Source organism: Frieseomelitta varia, unplaced genomic scaffold, assembly GCF_011392965.1.
Source record: "Frieseomelitta varia isolate USP_RPSP 00005682 unplaced genomic scaffold, Fvar_1.2 scaffold_953, whole genome shotgun sequence".
Classification (NCBI taxonomy): Eukaryota; Metazoa; Arthropoda; class Insecta; order Hymenoptera; family Apidae; genus Frieseomelitta; species Frieseomelitta varia.
Window position 1 is genome coordinate 178,971 of NW_025110760.1, and position 21,367 is coordinate 200,337.

The 21,367-nt window shown below is 32.9% G+C and overlaps 2 protein-coding genes across 4 annotated transcripts in view; both read left to right on the forward strand.

Annotated features, from left to right (window-relative positions):
- The first annotated feature begins 4 nt into the window (after positions 1-4).
- On the forward strand, positions 5-1,152 carry LOC122538036. Of its 2 annotated transcripts, none has more exons than XM_043671762.1 (5): positions 5-185; positions 273-422; positions 576-660; positions 758-843; positions 928-1,152. In XM_043671762.1, exons 2-5 carry the CDS (start codon positions 352-354, stop codon positions 1,121-1,123), a joined length of 438 nt encoding a protein of 145 aa, XP_043527697.1. In that variant the 5' UTR covers positions 5-185; positions 273-351; the 3' UTR covers positions 1,124-1,152. The 2 variants fall into 2 exon arrangements, with proteins under 2 accessions (XP_043527697.1, XP_043527698.1); XM_043671763.1 differs by having other exon boundaries at positions 1,002-1,139.
- Positions 1,153-3,434: 2,282 nt separating this feature from the next.
- Positions 3,435-21,367, forward strand: part of LOC122538034 (peripheral plasma membrane protein CASK-like) — a 236,344-nt gene continuing 218,411 nt past the window's right edge. For both annotated transcript variants that reach the window (XM_043671758.1, XM_043671759.1), the window contains exon 1: positions 3,435-4,274. In XM_043671758.1, coding sequence (XP_043527693.1) covers positions 4,216-4,274 — 59 coding nt within the window. In that variant the 5' untranslated portion in view covers positions 3,435-4,215. The remainder of the gene's footprint in view (positions 4,275-21,367) is intronic.

Sequence of the window (21,367 nt, forward strand, 5' to 3'; positions counted from 1 at the left end):
ACAATCTGTGATCAAGTGTGTGAATATCATAAATAAATTAAAATAAAAACGTATTTTTTATCCAAAGTCAAAATGGAACATTTAAATATGGAAAAAGTAAACTAGTTTGCGGCGGATGATGAAATAGTTTTCTGTACTGAGTTTTGTTCAACTGATATCATATCCTATTTATCTAAGTTTGATATGTATGTTTCCTTCGATAACTTTACAAATTTTTTCGATTACTTTAAAAATTATTCAGGAATAAATATCACATTATAATAATCTTTAAGTAGATTATAACAATAAAGTGAAATATAAAAGTAAATATTTTTTTATTTACGTCTTCTGTGGTAAAAAAATTGTGTTACTATGAAATACAGAAACAAAAACCAATGTTGTGAAAGAAAATCAAATAAATCCATTAATCCATTAATTAATAGGTATAAATGTTTTTTCAAATTATGTAATTTTATATTGATTCAGTGTTAGGTGCAAAAAATTGTAATTTTTATAACTTAATATAAAAATAGTAATCAAATAATTAAAAAAGCATTAAATAAGCTATGTATATTAACTATGTATATTAACTATAGACGTCAACCTGATCCATTGCAATATGTATTTTATGCTATACTTAATACTGATTTACATATGAATCAAGGAATAGCAGCAGCAAACGTAAGTGTAATGTAAATTTAAATCATTTAATAATCATTTTGAAATAAGCTTAAAAATAATATTGCTTAAATAATATAATTATGGTAATTAATTTTAGATAGCAACTGGTTTAATGTTCCTTTATGATAAATTGAAAACTAACAATGTGAAATGTCAATATATTGATTATTGGAAAAGAAATGGGTATTGCTTATATTCTTACTTTTTTTTATATAAAATGGAAAATAAATGTGACACACGATTCATTTAATTCATTATGTAAAGCAGACAAAGAATAATAATTCTAAAAGGATATGATCATAAACATTTGAAATACCTTCAAGAAGAAATAAAATTTCTAGCACTTGGAACATATGTGGTCCGACATAAGTGGAGTCGCAATAGTACAATCAAAGTATTAGTAGTTTTTGGACAAAAGGAACATTTGCAAGAGGTTTTCGAAGGATTAAGTTATTTACGATGATAGAAATTGAGAAAAGAATAAATCCGTAATTTTGGATATTTATAAATAAAATTTATCTTTTTAATATACACATATTATCATTGACTAATTAGGTATCATATATGTTAATGTATTTTTATTGCGAAATATAAAATACTTGAAACTTAAAACATGCGGTATCAATTAAATAAAACGTGATAAAATGTAATTATAACTCTATCATCTAATTATTAACTTTAGTTAGTGATCTAATATATTTTTATCAATATGCTTAGAGATTACAGATCCTTTATCATTTGACTGTCGTTCCCAATTATTATCATTATATTTAGCAATAACATTTATTGTAATCCTTAGTCAGTATTGTAACCACAGACAATGCTTTATCTGTGATTATTGAAATAAAATTTTAAACACCATTTTTCTATTAATAATAATTAAATGAAAATAACAAAATTAATTACAATATAATATACAAAAATTCTTATATTTAGCTCCGAAGTATCAGTACATTCATCCCAGAGAATAAGGAAGTTATGGAAAACCTTGAACAAAGTGTGAGATATTGTAATTTGTTGTAAAAGTGGAAGCTTTAAAAAATTTTGGAGAATAACTTTAATGACTTTATTAAAAGTTTTATTAAAAGTTAATTCAAGTATAAAACGTTTGAATATAAGAATTATTTTATACTATACTACACAGGCGATCATATACCTCTCCTGTGACTACACTAATCAAAATGCACGATAAAGGAAGCTGCGCAAAGACGTATTGCGCAGAACGTTCAAATTTGTCCGTTATAATGTTCCTTCTCGAAAATTATTTATCAAAATGTACGTAGATAAGTATTACTTATTATCCATTTAATTATCCAGTAAAAAAAGGGGGGAATGTATAAATTCGTCTAATTAATTAGTATAAATCAAATAATCACTATAGTTCTATAAGAAGTATAGTTCTATCGATATTATTATTACTTACCGTTGTACCCTTACGAATTTTACAACGTCCCATCTTGCAATTAATCGATTAATCTGTCTAAAAAAAAAGAAAAAATTTCATATGAATGTATAAAAGAAACAAAATGTATAAAAAGGAAATAATGATCAACGGTCAAATGTCGCTGCTGAAGCTCATAATACTAATGTGATGATCAAAGAAACAAAAATTAGTTTTATTATTAAATATATGTTATTTAATTTGTTATTATATCAAATTTGTTTAATTTGTTAAATATATCAAATACGTACGTACCTAAACGAAATAATTAAATGGCGAAAGTTCATGTAGTTAATAACCGTTACCCGCGATAACACATCTTAACGACGCGAATTTCAACAATGGACTAACCCTTGCGCAACAGGTTTGCGCTGTTAATTAATTTGGTAGGGTGGGGGATGAACATGGACGAATAGGATTCGTGGATTTATGGAAAATCAAAGCATCTTGGGACACCTTAATATAATGCTCACTGTTTGAAATCGTAATGAATTATGTCATTTTAAGAGATATTAATTTTTCTCTTTAGCTGCTAATTTTTTGCTATGCTTGCCGTTTAAAACTAATATTTGCTTGTACATTTTCCAATATACATATATTAATAGACTGATCGCAAGAAATATCGATAAGTCGAACAATCTTAATAAGCGGATTACATATTTCACCGCTTTATGGCGCTGTAATCTGAATTTGACCTAAAATCAGTGTACATATTTCTTATAAAAATATTTTATATAACCTGGACTAGAAGAAACATCTTTTCTTAATTAAAAATAATTAATTTAAAAAAAGGAAAGTGAAATAGCTATACTCGCTGTTCTAAACTATGGAGAAATGAACTGTAGGGAAATGAAATGAGAGAAGAAATCTTTAATTTTGGAACAGTCGGTATTACAGAACATGAAGGTTCATAAAATACTAGGCCCACTTTTATCGTTGCTAAATTCATTTTATATTAAGTATAGCAAGTACAGTGAATATATTATGATACCATAAAAATATTTGTGACAATATTAAGATACTATAAAAATAATTGCATTAATACTTGATTGTAACAATACTTAAATTTTTTTGATAAAGTGCAAGAGTTATCATCGGAGTATGTCGGTATTTTACAGGTGAGAATGGTGATATAACATCATTGAATATCGTAGGTGCGCTGTATCGTAACGTTACATACAGTTGGCAAATATTACAGTCGGGGAAGAGAAACAAAAGATACAGCGTGTTAAAACGCCAAAGGTTGCACGCGAAGCGGCGCCACGCCCGCCCCACCATATGGAGCAACATTCAGAGGGGTCAGAGGAAAGGTAGTTGATCGGCGCAGTCGCTCGCCGCGTTTTATGCAACCAGTCTTGCTTCGGAGCGAGTGAATCTACTCCTCCAGCCTTTGACAGACGAGGAAAGTGTGTGCAGTGACATCGGTGTCTGTCTGGTCGCTTCTCGTTGATCAGTCTTGTTAATTGCACGACCGACTGTTCTGTTGGGACAACCGATTCGGCCAGATCCGGTTTTCTTCGTGGTTGAGTCAGGACACGATCGTATAAACGTCCGTATTACGTATATTGTCGTCAGTTGTGTATGCTGTCTTTGCCGGCGACAGTAAGGCAAGGCTTAAAGGCGGTGTCGGTTGTGTACATTCGGCACCCTTGGCTATCCTACAAAATTTCACCCATCGTTTACTAATATAACTGAGAGGCATACGGGCTGCGTACTCGCGTGTACCGATCGGAGTGCCAGTGTGACGACAATCGGGCGTGCTAACACGGGTGTATTATCCACGGTTGTGTATATGTATATGTGTGTATGTGCGTAACGTGCGCGTAGAGGAAAACGAATTGGTCGCTGTCGGAAGAAAGGGATAGAGCGCGTGAAGAGGGTGGGAGAACGAAGGCGGCCGTGAATCCACGATACGCGGCTACGTTCACGCCGCCGCGTATTCCACACGGCACGACACGAAACATAGCGCACCGTCGGCCCAGGCCTACAGAGAAGAGAGACGACGCGTATCTGAACATCTTACGAATTATTACGAATTCGCATAGCTTTGACGCGCCTTTTGGCGCGTATAGCCTCCTCGTTCGGTCGACTTCTTCGACCTCCTCGCCGCTACTATGGCGGACGACGAGGTTCTCTTCGACGAGGTTTACGAGCTCTGCGAGATTATCGGCAAGTGAGTAACGAACTCGTGAGAAAGAATAAGACAGCTGCGTTAGTAAGTACACTAGTGTGAATCATGCTCGTAACGCTAGAGGGAGAGGGCAAGTGTCAAAATGCGAAATGCAATTTGAAGGGAAGGGTGAAAGAAACCGTAAGATACCGTACGACGTAGCGAAAGGGCATGTATGTATACTTTGACGGATAAACGATACGTAAACGTGAAACTCTGTGTACGCGTGGGCTCTTTGATATGCGTACCGTGTATATGCGTGCACGTATATTGAATCTGGGGATGGTTGCGCGCGCGTAAGCATGTACCGCGTGTACGAACGATGACGTATATTTGTTGACTAAAAAGGGGCGAATGGATAAGTAACAATGGAAATACAGGGAAAAGGTGCGTGTTCAGTAAAAAGCCTGATCTACATACGTGTCTATTCGTGGAAGTTGTGTTTCAAGTTTTCGCCGATTCTTTCTAGCAACGTGACCCACCCTTTTAATGAAAACTCACGAACCGTACCTTTAAAGTTGATCACCATATGTACAAGAAATAAAATGCTATTATATTTCATTGATGTTGCCCTCACGTAGTTGATAGGTCGTATAAATATTGAAACACGTTTACCTTACACTTGAAGTTCCGTTTATGGATAGTATTAAGTAACTGCGAAGTAAAGTAACTACATCGAATGACAGAAAACAAGTATTTTATATTGCATACTTTTATAAGTTTCATTCTATGAATGGAAAGTGTTACTATCTTATCTGTTGTATCTGTATTGATAAAGATACTAGGTAGTATCGATACGACTACTATATAGTGCATTTTATTCAGGTACGTTTCTTTTAATAAAGAAGTTTAAAAGATTGTATTTTACAATTGATAGCATAGTACTTGTATAATATAAAAAATTTGATAAATTTGATAACAGTAATTTATTTCTTTTTTTAAGTTTTTTTACAACTTTTTAAAAGCATAAAATTCTGAAATTTGTATAAAACAAAATTGTCAGAGGAGTAACTTATTTCCGATATGTTCGTTACCTTTATTTTCCTTTACAATATAAACTTTTTGTTTTGCATTACAGAGTTTTTATATTACACGTTACCAAAGTTTAAAATTTATAGAATAAGTTTGACTTCTATTTTGTCGTATAAATTAGAATTTCATTACAAAAAGTTATAAATTCGTATTTTTACAACTATAAAAAGTTATTTTTTTATATATAAATAAGCATCGTTGTGTTTATTAAAAAAAAAATTATTTTTATATGATTTTCTAGCATAGAAAATAAGAGAGACTTTACACATATATCTTTGTTGAATTTATATAAGAGAAAAAAATTTTAAGATAAAAGATGTAAATCTTTATGATAAAGAATATACTGCAAGAATGAAAAATAGTAATATATATCAGAAAGTCAAAAAACAAGTGTTCTTATCAGTACAATACAATATTCTTTCGATGATTTTATAAAATTTTCATTTTATGAGATAATGCTCTGTATCACACAATATCATATACAACTTTTTATTTAAATACTTGAAAATATGTGTTCTATCGTGTTCTATCACAATAAAATACAACAAAAATAATGGAGTATGAAACAAGTTGAGTAATAAAATACCTACGTGAAACTGCACGATGCACTGAAACTTTATATATTTTAAATGTGATATATCAAATTATACATAGACTACGTGCTATACTATCACATGTTCATAGATAACGCGTTAGTTTCAACTTCACTCTTGCAGCATTTTAAGAGCTTCGGTTGTGTAAAATTCTGTGACAAACTATTATTTGAAATTCTCGTTACGCGACCAACTTTCCAGCAACACTTAAATTCGTGTTCAATTACATTTACGTAATTGTATATAAATTCTTAATTCGTAAGAACGCATTGAAAGAATTGGAAATATGTTTCTTTTCAGATTTATATTATTTTGAACTTCTCGTTATATTCCACTCTGACTAAATTCATATTAGCTTCCCACTAACTGCCTTTTCTAATTCCATTTCTTATTTTCGCAACTTCAATTAATTCGAGTGAGCACTTTAATGAGGAGAAGCTGGAATTTCAGAATCTTCAATTTGCTCAATCTGCAAAATCCTGTGACGAATGTTCTAATATAATCTCGTTACACCGATCCCCTAATAATAACTAAATTCGACGCGTTAATTCATTTTCTGCTTTCCCTGAGCGTATGCTGATTCCTAATGTTGATTAAAAATCCAATTTATCTGAGTGAACGTGTATTGACGAGAGGAATTGGAAATGTGTATCCGCGAGGCGAGAGGAGAAGAAAAAAAAAAAAACGTCGAAACGTTGCAACACATACGTTTCCCTGAGCTCGATCGAGCGACTGCCGAAGAGAAGAGTTCCAATAAATACACGAAATTGCAGTAGCGAGCCTTAACGCTAGCACATACCAGGTGAAATGCAACTTGGCCAGCACTTCTTTTACGATGCTCGTCCTACTTTTCATCCCCCTCGTAACTCAGTCGTCGAGGGTCGTGTATACAACAGCTCTGTGTACATGTTTTCTGAGAAGTTAGAGTAAATTCTTGATGATGGAATTTGCCCTTGAACTTAATTGCAACCGGTTGTCCACTGCGTTGGACCTGTTGGAGATAACGGAAGCAGATGTTATCATGCATTTTTCTTTGTATCTCGGTGTTTGATAGAACGCGTGTATGTTTCTTCATGATGGATTTGTTGATTGAACAAATATCATGTTCAAACGATCAAGTTCAATGTAATGAGATATACTGGACTAGAGAAAGATCGAGGTCAAAGCGGTATGCGATAGGGATAGCGTATGAGTGTACTTTACATGGATTCCTGTAGATTGTATTAGATTCGGTAATTTTTAGATTTGTCAGATTGTGCAATTGAATGATATTCTAGCATTGTTTCGTCAGTTTTATCAAAACGTCATCAGATTGGATGTTGTCTGAATTCAGTTATGTATTCATTGTTGTCAAATATTCTTGGAGAAGTAGATGGAGATAGTGTTAGAACACATATAAATTCAATTAAGATTTCTGTAATATATTTATTAATGATGAACGAGTATTATTGTTCATACTAGGATTTTATTACTATTATTTTCCATTATTATTAATTTCTTGAATGCTCCGTTTTATTCAGTGAGCTTCTTGTAATATCTAACACTCTACGCGCAGAATTACGCTAAATATAATAAATTGGCAGAAGTATTTTTTACAATAACTTCTTGCAGAGAGATATATTTGTCTTATAGAGATTTCTCTTTATGTCGCATTTCACTGTTTTTCACGTACGATGCAACGTTTATGTATTCATCTTAGAGCGTACGTTTTAAGTATAAATACATTACATACATCACTCTATACATACAAAGCCGTCTTAATGGACTTACCTTTCCAAAGGATTATTTGTATCAAGTAGCTCTCTCCGCAAAGAGCAAATTTTGTGCTAAAGTTTCACGATTTGGATTATCCGAATAGGCACTCTACACAAGCTCTATAATTATATCTAAAAGCCAACTGGAACGTTATGACTTATTAATTTCTATCTACAAAAAATGGTCTTCCTGTTTTTTCTTTTCATAAGTATTGTATGGATAATTTAGTTATTACCGAAGCAATAGATGCGCCATTTGTTTCTTCCAAGTCTTTGGCACGTTGCCAATTGTTGTCGATGATGTTTTAAGTTCGATTCTGCTTCATTCACATAAAGTATCGTCGATCTTGATGAATCGTTGTATTTAAAATGAGACGATACAAAATTACCATTACAAGAATTCACGAAATACTTTTGACGCAATATTTTGTGTTGTACGCTTCCTAAATATATCTATAAATAGTAAAATTTACCTTTTTATATTATCAACATTGCTTGTTTGTACGAAATATAAATGGAAAAATTTTAGATGAAAATCACAGAATTCTTTCAAAATTATAATGTTATCATCAAATATACTCTGAAATTAAATGCATCTGAGGTCAATTCGTTAGAAAGTTTTTCATTCGAGATTCGTCAAGCGTTTCCCATTCTCTTCCCGTTGATGTATCGCGATGTCCAATATAGTTCCATTAAAATATCGACCATATCCGACTTTGATTAGCCCTGCAATTGATGCTCGAAGAGATTATAACAAATCAGAACGAGATTTCTCAAGTGACATTGTCGTCAATCGATGGTGGAATTTATGTTTTACAATAAATAAACGTTTAAGACAGTTGAAGTATAAAACGACGATCGAGTACTCTCGAATTTCCTGAGTATGGATTCCAAAGCGGTTCTGTTAAGGATAAATAGTTAAGCTGCCCTTTGCCATTATCATCTTTGAACAGGATATTGATTGTATACTGGTTCACCATTATCCGCCATGGTCATTAGCCCATGAATGACTGTATAAACTTCGATGGCCTAAGAATAGTTTAGAACGAAACTTCCACGTCCGCCTCTCTAGCTACCTTCATTGATGGTATTCCATTGAAGAATGGCATTTAAGTAGGAGAAGCTAGCGTTGTATTCGACACTGGACAATCACATTTGATCGACATGGTCCATTAAAAAAAAAAAAAGACGCTAGACATCTTCTTGTGCCGTGTTTAGGTTAAAAAAAAAAAAAAAGGCAGTTGGGAAACATTCACTTTGTAAATTGCTACTTTATTTTGTAAAAAAAAAAACAAAATATGAGTAGGTTGTCAGCAATGGTGGTTTCGTTAGCAAATAGAAAATTATAAATATAGTTATTGTAGTATACAATCATATAAATTAGATATCATAAATTAAAGTTAAAAATTAAAAATTGTCAATTGTAATAAACCGTATTATGCGGTTTTACATTGGACTGAAGCCAGATTACTTGGCACCAGATGTTCTATAAATCAAAACAAAAAGGCGAATTTAAAGATAACCTCGCGTCCTAAAGTTTTATTTCATTAGCTCGTCAATTCATCGTAATATTTAGTATTCAACGTAAAAGTGCATCTGCTGCTAATATTAATTAATTTTGAATTTATAGTATGCTTGAAAGAGGATGAAGAGAATTTCTAAGTGGCCTTCCTTTTATTTATTTCAAAGTGAAAATAAATGGACTCATAGTTACAATTTGTTGAATTTTTAAATCTCTACAAACCAGGTTTATTTTGGATAAATTGCATTCTATTTTTTTTTCTTTTTTTTAAATTCGAAACGTGTGATTTAATGGCGCAGCAATAATTACATCTGCCCCAGTTTTCCGTAAGAAAAAATTCCGTAAGAGAAGAAGGCATATTAATGAAAAGTTGGAAATATTCCATCCGTGAGTGAAAGATTGAAAATGGTTTTCATTCTTTCGGTACGCTATAAATAGAAGACCAGATATTTGTGGAAAGCAATCGTATGTATCGTCGGATCTCATATACTTATCAATCAATTCCCCAGAGATAGTTTTATTCTGGAATTTAAAATATAAGTTTGATGGATCTGGATGATTGATCGGTGTGAACTGTTTTAAATCGTCACGATTTTTATATGAATATTATACTTATAGTATAATTCATCTACTACCAAATAATCTAACATTGTAACAGAAAATAAATTCACGTTCATATATTCAAAATACGTGTAAAATGTTGATTTGTTGTCTCCTTGAATAATTTTGAAATAAAAATGTTCGATGGATGTTAGTAATGTTCAAGATTGATATTCAAATTGTTCTTATTTTTAAATTGTCAGAACAAATTTGTCAAATATGTTAGTCAATGAGTACGAATAATCTCGGCGAACATTTGTTGTTATTAATATATGTAAATAAATTCTCTGATATTCACAGATATTCAAATCAGTAAGTTGAATTTTCTTATGGAACAGCGTTTTATGTAATGTAAAAGCGATTTCTGAGGTTAAAATGATTATTCAACTGATATAATTGTTTAAATAGGCTAAAAATTAAAAAATACAAGTTAATAAATTTTATATCAGTACTTTGTTAGGTATCATCGTATTTTAACTGTATCGACGTTCTGTAAATAGCTTTTTCTGTATATTTATCAATATTGTTTCATTTTTGCTTCGATTGGATTTTTAATTCATTTTCCTGTTTGTAATATATCGATATTCTGTTCACTTCACGGGCGAATTCGTTTCCTATTCTTGATAGAATTCTTCAGACTATAAAAACACATTTGTGTGTGCGTGTGTGTGTGTGTGTGTGTGTGTGTTGTAAATGATTGATAAGTAATTTTTAGTATTTGTATTTTATATCTTGTATTTTATATGTAGGAGATATTTTTTTTTATCGAATATAAAGCTTCATATATTTCCATAACTCGCAAAAATTATTCCCTTTTTATATTATGCAAACATCAATCACATTGGACGTTCATAGCTTTCTTATATTCAGAAATGCAAGCAATGTCTTTTTAGTGTATTTTCGTTACCTAGTTTTCACTTAACTTGATTTTACTTCGGCACAAGAAACATTTCTATTGAATTAGGAGATTCGTTTAATTCAATTTTATAGGTATATTAGACGTAGGATTCGCTCATCGACGTATTTACCTGTAAATATAAGCGACTCTTTTTCGCTGGGGCTTCTTTCAATGCCGTGACAAATAATGACGAAAAGAAAAATAATACGAATAAAATTGTTAAATTTAGAAAGGGCATATAATACTTATAAAACGAATTCACCGTAGTGATACATCGTTATTAAATCAACTTTCATTGATTCACTTCTTTACCCATTAAAATTCCCGGTTCAGAAACGATTTTACATAATACGAATAAAATTAACACTTGTTTAAAGTTAAGTTACGACCATTTAAAATGCACTTCAGACTTCAGATATTGTTCGATAATTTTTAATTTCACATTCTACGTCATGTAAAATTCATTTTCCTTTCATCCACGTAAAATTTACAGCGTAATCCCTTTATTTTCACTTAATACATTTTACTCGATACATCGTCCGAATTTCTCCAAAATTCTCAAAGCAACGTGTAGGGTTTTCTAGGCATATTTTTCGAACAACTTTTCTGTTCTCTCACATTATATTATCGTCAGTGTATTTCTAATACATTTAATACTATCCATTGCTGCTTCGATTCGTGGATTTCTAGTCGATTTGACCAATGGCATTAGTCACAGGAATTTCGCTGGTATTTAATGATAATGATTTCACAGTCGTTTCAATAGTGGAAGAACTACAATACGTATTAATTATACGTCAATGATTTTTCGTTGATTGTTGGTGATAAGCGCGAATAGCTGAAAAATGATAAAGATATTGACGGTTTCAAGGTGTTAACGGCAATAGAAGCTACTGTGCAATGCTTTATTTAATGTATGTCAGTTATTTAATATATATCAAGGGCAAAATGTATTTTTGTCCTGTACGCGAAGGATGGCAGACTTTAGAGCTAGGTCGATGCGAGTGTGTAGTCGAGGATACTGAAGTGAGAAAGTTCGATCCTCTCCAGTTCAGAAGTGGCATTGAATCGTTGAAATCTTCTTGGCAGATCACAGGAAAGATCACTACAGATGCAAACTGACACTCCCATTGTTCCAGTTGCGGATATACCGAATAAACTTCGAATTTCGAATTTTCCGTGTTATGTGCGTTTTAAAATTTTTCAAGCCGTCAGACACCCACGAAGCAATTAGTTACGAAAAGTATAGAAAACAATTTACCTTCTTACTTTGTGAAAAATCGTATTTTCACATTAATTTATTGCGCTTCTTCACAGAATTTTAATTCATTTTCTCTCGCGAACTTCTAATATGCAGTTTCCGAGATAATTTCTAACGCAATTACAGACTAAATTATGAAAATGAGTTAATGATTTATATATATTATAGAACGTTTCAGAGTTGTGCTAACTATATTCATTATGAATGTTCATGTTACAGTTAAAGATGAGTGAATAGAATTGTGGTTTAAACGGAAGTAGTAATTAACATTTCAGTATCGAGATACGAAGACTCTGCATATAATCGTAGAATAATACAAACATAGATTTCCTACTGGAAATCTAGATTCGAGGAAATAATATAATTTTCCTTTTTTTAACGCGTTTAAATTTATTAAATTGGAAGAGGATAAATTACGAGAATACCGTAAACTTTTCCGTAATATTGGAAACATACATCTAATTTATTGTTTAAAACCATGCCGAGATTTTGCCACTTTATCATTACAGTAATTTTTCGATTTCAACTTTGTGCCAATTATGTCGTGTACAATATGTACGAAATTGCTATTTCGATCCTTGAAACACATAAGCTTTAATAGTTGACTGATTTTATGACTTCGCTACGTCTTTTCTATCGACGATATACGATGTCTCAGTTGTTTCCAACGTTTATATAAAAACGGGGAGACGTTCGTTTCCTTGAATCTTCTTTACATAAGATTCTCTGTGTAATAAGTTTCTCCAATAATTATATTCGTGAACTGCAATTCATTATCCTTTCTATTTCTCAATTGTGATCAGCTAACCCGTAATCACTACGAGCCCAATAATACGGAAACAACCGAACTATGGAACTAGAAGCGAACTATCGTTGTCAGTGCTCTAACATCAAGCACCGCTTCCGTCTTCGTAAATGCATCACCTAATTATATTCATGTTTCCCTCAATATCTTGCTTCTTTCATTCATTTTCATTTCTTCGTTTGACGATTCTCGAATTTCGTTGCATTGCAATTCTTGCAGTTTGCCTAGCCTGCGGTTTCGTACTGATGGTTGTTGATTTTCTATCAATATGTATTTTATCACAAATCTAGTAAAATTCACACAGGTCCAGGAATGCACGGGTGATTCAAACGATGTAAAACGGTGTACGTTGTAGATTGTGTAACAGTTATTAAACTTTCCTATAAAATTTCTGAAACGCCTCTGCCCTGGATGGTACTATGTGTAACGATTAAATGGACAGCAATCGAGTCGATAACTGTTGTTAAAAATTCGCGTGAAACTTCCAGGGGAAAATAGTTTAATTGCCTATATACCAGTACCGTAGTTTGTACAATTTCAATCGAACGATTCTGCATGACATTGGATGCTCTGCGCACTGGTTTCGACAACTGGCGATGAATGTTAAAAAATAGTTTCATATCGAGAGTATCTCTCGATACGGAGTATACCATGATGCAATAGCGTTCGTTTGAACATGTAATGTTGAATGTTTCGATTTTATTTCAAAATGCAACGTCTATGCGCAGTATGTGTCCATACGTAAACGAGAACTATCGGGCAATGTAATCTCTCCTCGTTTTATCACGTAGAATATATTTTAACTCTTCTGATGAGTAACTCTTATGATTGTGGTCATTTTGAACATTTCTTTCATCTACATTATGCAAAACAGCAGTTACCAATCGAAACTTGTTTAATACTTCATTGTTTTCAATGTTCTTATGTTTCTTGAGAGGAAAGCAGGTAACAATGCTGAGCAATCCACTGTTTACGATAAAACACAAAGTGAATCGTCCTCCACTTGTTCTTCATTTCCAACCAGTTGTCCAATGTTAATTTAGTGAGCATCCTTTGAGAGAGAATCATGTGCCAGAAAGACCTCCTGAGGTTTACTATACTGAGAAAGAAGCAACGCATACACTGACACATCGGTGTACGCTATTTTGTGCAGGTGGGAAAGTGAAACGATCAAGTTCAAAAGATCTTGCTTATTTCACAATGATCAATAATATTTTAGTTCTAAATCTTCTTGCCATTAATTAAGCGTAATTTACAGAAAATTCTTTTTTTTTTTTTCTTGGTTCGACAAACTCCTTTTCTTTTATCGCTACTTTGTAGAATACGTTCAGATGAAAAATTGTATTTAACCAGAATTTTTTCCCGCGAGCTAACGACCATCCAGTTATGGAAGATTAATTCAGTACTCAAGTGTGATTAATTGGCAATTTCTGCCAAGAAAGCTGTTATCACGTGTTAAGGGTAGTGTGCAACTGTAGTTCTGAGATGATTTAGACATCGCAATATACCTTGGATATGATTTTACGGCACAAAGGTAGATTTCTTCTCTAACATTTTGAAAGAATTATTCTTCATCTGTTTCTTTCGAGAAGCACAATTTCTCCATAAAATTTACTTCTCAGTTTGAACTTTTTTTGTTTTAGCGTAGAATTACCTCTCCTTCTTCAAAGGTAATTGCATTTCTATTTTGCAAATTGCAGTACAAGTCGTAAAAATAAAAAGCTGCTTTAAGAAGTGATTAAAAGTTGAAAATACGGACAGATTACCGGTCTTTATGATTATAATTAGAGTAAACTGCTTAAAACCGTAGATGTTTTATAAGGTAGATCTACGTAATAATAGCGAGTGCTGAGCATCGCGATTTAAATTAAATATGCGCCCGACCACACGTTTATTTTACGTGTGTATTCGTCATCATGTTTAATTACAAATGATACCCTTGATGACAGGAACTGTATTTTACATTTTCAATTTACATTTCGCATGGACTTTTTTTCCGTTTCATTGGATAATAAATAAAAAAAGCGTTTTTCGTTGCGTTGCATTGTTACAAACTGAAATTTAATAGAAATAATTGCAGTTCTGCGACGTTAACGAGAAAGTAATCGATTGTTGGCCTTGCTCTCGTCAACATTTTTAAATATTTGTTTGTATTCAATTAACAGTACAATACTGAATTTTTTAAATAACCGGGTTATTTTTAACATTAAATTTCTCACTATAAGTTGAAATATTGTAGCTTATTGTAGCGCAGTGTAATGGCTAAATATTATTCGCGACTTGCTGTTGCAAATTTCAAACTAACCTATTTTTAATAGCGGACCTTTTATCCATGTTTATAATATTGGTGTTCGATATTAAATTTCCCGAAATGAAATTCTTTTTCTATTAAACAATTTAATTGTAAGAATATGGCGTGAAAGATATTTCTAGCGGGTATGTTGTCATTAATTGATAAACAAAATTTAATTTTATACAAAATTTAAACAAGAACAGAATATCAAACGCAGTTGGAAAATATTTGCGCGGTAAATATTTACGTGTTATTACATATATGCAAATTACAATGTAAAAAATTTGCATTGAACATGAGCGGAATATACGCAGGACGTATGCGAAATGTCTGTACAATTAAAAATAGTGGAACAAATATAAAAGCTTCGAAATTTTCTACAAGCGTTCCGGGAGTTTCAAGTCGTGGTTGCTTCAGTCGTTCAGTAATTAAAGTCACACGAGTATTTAGAATAGTAGAATTAATTACTCTCCAGAGTGTTAAAATTAAAAAAGTAAAATGAAGCAAAATGTTTGGAAATAATAAACGTGAGAATAATGAAGTGCGAGTGATCGTTCAATTATTCGAAAATTGTTATTTTGTTAAACAAACTACATGATATTGATCTGTCAGTTAATTAGGTATAACATGACTCGAGCACCTGTATAATTAAATATTATATAAAATTCTTCAATTTTCGATTTTGCCGCTTAAAGCTGAAGTTTGAATGAAAACTGAAACGATTAAAGATTTCACGAAGATTTTTCTTAACGATGAAACCTTCGAGTATGGTTAAAGTTATGAGGGGTACTATCTGTTCATTAAGGATCTCTAACTTGCAAAGGGAATGCTAAATGGAAACGGCGTGTTAAAAGCAAAGATGTGTTTCAGTCATTCAGACTTGGATTATTCAGAATGAACGCGTAGCTTGTACCGGTAAACCGGTGTGGTACTTCGATTACGACAGTCTGAGCTTTAATTGACAAGTCACGATAAGGTTAAATACGATAATTTCCGACGCTGAGACGAATATTTCAATTGCAATCTGTTTACGGAATACGGATAATTAACGGATAATTATATGATATTGGAAAATCGTTATTATTCGTTACAGTTGAAGTGAATTCACTTTTCAGGTTAAATAAAAATATAGTTTTTCAGCCGATGGTCACTTCTGTTTAATTTATCCTTAGATTTAAATATCATTCGTGATCAATTGTCGAGTCGCATAATTAATCATTTCGTTAAGTTGGTATTCTTAAGAACTCATGTCAATAATTGGTCAGTTTAAATCCTATTTATGATTCTCTCGATTATGGAATAAAGTATGATGTACTGCGACGTTCTTCTTGTCTCGTAACAAAACATCGACAAAATCGCAGTCTCCACAAGGCATTCTCCATGGGATATGAGCGACTCTATAAAATAATGATATGGATGAAGCTTTTGGGATTTCATTGTTCGCGGAACCGAACATTGACTGATGTTATATTCATTCGCTGTTTCATGTTGGAGTATCTGGTATGCCTCTGGTATACTTGCACATTTAACCCCTTGTGATATCGTATCGAATTAGGCTTCGTGTTCTACTTTGTAGAAATTTACAAGTCTTTCATATCATGTCGTGAATTATCACCAACAAGGAGTTACATAATATTATATTGTAATAGTTAATATTATAAAGAGTTCGAGTCTTATAAAATAGTTTATTGGCCAGAATATCATCTGACTCTACTATTTTCTAAAATATTCTGTATTCTCCCTCTTTAAACACTTCATTAAAAGGACAATTTGTGGGATGAAAGTAGGTACAGTGCAATACAGATTATTCCAAGAACTAATTCCACCCGATATCTATCTCATAATTGCCTCGTTAATAAGAGTCACTCTGTGAATGACTTTAGCCATTCAAATGTCACGAGTGTTACTTTGTATGAACCAAGAACTCTCGTTAGTTAATCTGTTTGCTTATTTTGCTTCATCATCTTTGTACATCGCCAAATATCCACGAAATTAAGCGACCGAGCGCAGAATAATCTCTGACAATAAATCCAACGATACGACATATTGTGTTTTAATTTTCAAACTAATTTTGTTCATCTTTAGCCTTTAAACAAATCCTTTGACGAAACGCGACTCGTATGGAAGTTTCATGGTAAAACCACTCTTAGACAGTCATTACACTGCTCTGACGTTTAGCAAATAAACTCGCTGTATTAATTTGTCATATGAGGAGTGGCGAGAGCTTCTATCCAGTTTCTGAATTGCACAAGGAAATTGGACGTATATTTTCGGGTTATATACAGTGCAGATAATACTGCGCCCTACGTATAAATTGTCCCTCGACATCTGATTGTAATTTGAAGTTATGATCTAAACGATAATATTTTATAAAATTGTAAATCAAGTCGAAGAGATAAAACTAAAATTTTTAAATTATATATATAATGAAAGTTCTTATCTATTTTTAAATAGAATGATAAAGTGATAAAGCATTCGTGTTTTCAGTTATTAAGGAATCTTTCAACATTGCATGACGTCGTCTAGCGTTCATCACATATAAAATCAGTTTCCGTTTTTATAAATATCACCTTTGAAGATGTGTTAATTATGACCATAGGCCACTTAAGAAATATCTCCTCTTTTAATCTCTTTTTTTTTTTTTATTCTCTCGTAATATAATATTCGTTGTTATTAGAATAACTTTATATTGTCACTCGATTTTTATATAATTCTTTAATCGATCAAGTTCCAACTAAAATTTTACATTACAAATATTGAAAATTTGCACGATTTGGTTACGTAATTGCATTTAATCAGAAAGACGGTTTTCTGAAAGAAATATTCGTCACATTCGTTGAAACGAAAGAAATAGAGAAAGGCGTTCATGGAACGGAATGCTTTGACTTTCAATAGCGGCCGACGTATTATATATTCAGAGTTAAACAAACTTTTGATTAGACCTTTTAATGGATCACTGTAAAGCAATCGGCGTTTTTTTTTTTCCCCCTCCTTCTTTTCGATTACCTTTTGTCCGTGCCTTTCCACGGATCGTTGAATCAACCGTTGTACGCAACAGAATGGACGAAAATTTGAAAAATTCAAGTAGGTCATTTCATGAACTCGCGCATCAACTTTTGATTGGCGTTTTAATTACCGCCACTTAAACTTCAATTTCTCGTGACAAGTCGCATAGGGAAAAGCCTAGTTTTTTCTTCCGCGATTGAGTCAATGGTTTTAGTTGACAGATCCGGGAATACAGTGGACCGTTCTCCACGAACTCGTTATTCAACTGTTCTTGATATTGTTTTTACTTCTTTCGCGTTCTCATTCTTTTCATATTTCTCCTTTAACAATTGTTTACTCAATTGGAACTGCTTTAACGCAAAAACTCCTCGATTTCTACTATAGAGATCAAACTGAAAAAATGTACTACTACATACAAGGAAAAAAATAAAATTATGTTTAAAATTCTAAGGTTCAATACAATTTCTTTCTCTTTCCATTTTTAATACCTATATTCATCTAATTAATTAAGAATATAATACTGGCCAGAATATAATTAATTCAATGGAAAGATCACTGAAAATTATGTAGATCCTTGTAAAATGCAGTATTTATAGTGTAAACGAAATAAACTACATTTATTTAATATTGTGTAAATATTTTAGTTGTAAAGCTCAACAGGATCACTTGAGACACCAATCATAGGAAAAATATTGATATTTTGATATATTTAAGTTGAAGATCCGCGAAATTTCTATAATTCTGAGGAGCAAAGCTTCCAATTCGTATTTATCGAAAAGATGAAGAAAAATACCGGTTCCCATTGTTCTGTGCTTATGGCGTTTTACTTTGATTCCCTTCATTGACCTAATTGACTGTGGTCCCAGAGGTCTCACTTCATAATTGGTCAATTGTCAGTTGAACACATCTCAAAGCCCTTTGTTTCTTACTTTTTTACATTAACTCTTTCCAGAAACTTCATTCTCCTTTGCTGCGTCTGTACAAATATTCAGGGTTAGAATTTGAAACTCTTAGCTGTATGTACAGAAAGATAAATCTAATGAGTCAAGTCGTGGACAGTTTTGTCGTACGATTAGTAACATTCTCAATATTTTACTGAAATATTTCTTCCATGTACCTTTACGTATTCAGTCAATGAAAGTCAGAAAATAATTTTCTGTCACGTTGGAAACGAACTTGGAAGGTGTACGAAGAAAAATACAAAAATTGTAGAAAATTTCCAAAACCATATAGAAACGCGCATGGAAACAATAAGTGTTAAAGAGGATGCGTTTCAAATCGAAAAATACGGTCGAATGCGCGTTTTGTTTGATGAATTTTCTGACGGATGAAATTCTATTTTACTTTTTTTCTAACAAGATATTTCTATCTCGTTAAATACGTAAAATTTCGTAACGTCACGCTTCTGCGGCAAAGTACTCTTTACTTCTCTTTTGATAATAAATGATTGTTTATGCTGTGGAGAGATTACGATGCTCGAAAGTTAATTTAAAGCGTCACGATGTTTGCCATTAATCGATCGCTGTTAAGTAACAACGAGGTGTCGATAATTTCTTGTAAAAAGTGGGACACGACCGAGCAAGCAAACCTTCTTATTGGCTTTTTCTGCGATTGAAGATTGTCGAACTACCGCGCTGTTACGAACGAAGGTTGAAGGATGTCACTTTACATAATCCATTTAATAGCAGAGGGAATAGAGAGGATGGAAGATTGCTTCAAACTGTTCGAGTTTTACATTCTTAAATACCGAGGGAAATACCAGTATTATCACAATTAGAATTGTAACTCATCCCGTAAGAAGAAACTTAAGCGTGTAGAAATTTGATTTAACTCGGGACAATATTTCTCAAATGTTTGTATTTTCCAATACAAACGTTAATGCGCTCTTTCAAATATTTCTACACTCATCCTGTACGCTTTTTTCTTCAAGACGAAGCGTTTGTTCCAATATTCACACAAGTGGGAGAAATCTCCATTTCTATAGTTCATAGCTTTTACAGCTTCATAGGTTTGTCGCTATCCATAAGAAAAATTCTAAATGTCCGCAGTTCACTGGTATTCGTAAACAGTTTCTTATTCGTGGAATAACGGGAAAGGGTAACGAGAAGAATTTCATTGTGCGACGTACGCTCTCGCCGCAAAGACACTAGAATATAAAGGTTGATCCTGCCGATGGTATCGTGAGATATGTTGAAGTCGGCTTCTACTCAGTTATCGTCTCCTTGCTTCTTGACACGAATTTTCAAGTGCTCCGGGTATGAGCTTTTTCACGGTGGGGCATTTATGTGGGAATACTTGTTGCTCGACCGAGCAACTCTGTAATCCATTTTAATGAGACGATCTTTTGTAAACACGTTTGTCGGATTTCGTTTCACCCGATTCGCCTTGCGCGATTACTCGCGATCTCGAGTTGCGAAATCGCTGCGCGTGAAATAAACACCCGCGCGATTTTTCGCGTATCTCGATAAGAAATCGTGAATTGTCGCAGTCGTACACGCGTATTGTAATACGTTATTAAATTATTTGCATGTTTCATTATGGATCAGCAGAAGTGATTAAATTCGGTTTGCACTGGCGTGATGTTCCAGCGAATGCAAATAATTAACACGGCACAATGATTGAAAAGCGAGAACAAATTGATTTGGAAATACCGATAATTGTTTGTAGCTGGACAAAATTGTACATGTACACGCGTCGTAACTGCACCGTATATTTTAATTTTACTGACGTAGAATCTTTTGTATTTCTTTTTTTCATTTTCTTTTTTTTTTCTGTGAAACGCAGAGAACATCAAACGTTGAATCGAGATAAGAAAAAGTATTAAAAAATTCCGTGCGAAATATTTTTTCTAACGAAATACCTTTTCTAAAGAGATATTCGATGGGTTGTTTTATATAAGACATGTAATATATAAGACTTGTATTGTAGTATAGCTGTGCTTCACACGTCGAATTTAATCAAAATCGGTGACCCAGATATCCGACAATCCTCTTATAAATGCATGCATAGATACATATTTTGGATGGAACCGATTACGTAACATAGTTACTTAGCGAACTTAAAGGGATAGCGTGCCCGAGAGACTGATTGAATCGCAGTAATGCGTGGCCAGTTCGATCGCCGGACAGAGAGATCATCCGATGCATTATGGTTTTCGCGAATTCGATGAATGCGCGCGTGGTTAACATACGGCAAATTAGCCAACCGATATCGGCACGAATGCGCCTTCACTCGCTGACATTCGATGCTAATACAATCGTCGCCACTCTGCAATAGGTGCCAAGTTTTGCTTACAGTCTGTCAATTTTTCAGTCAATTAGAAACGTTCGCGA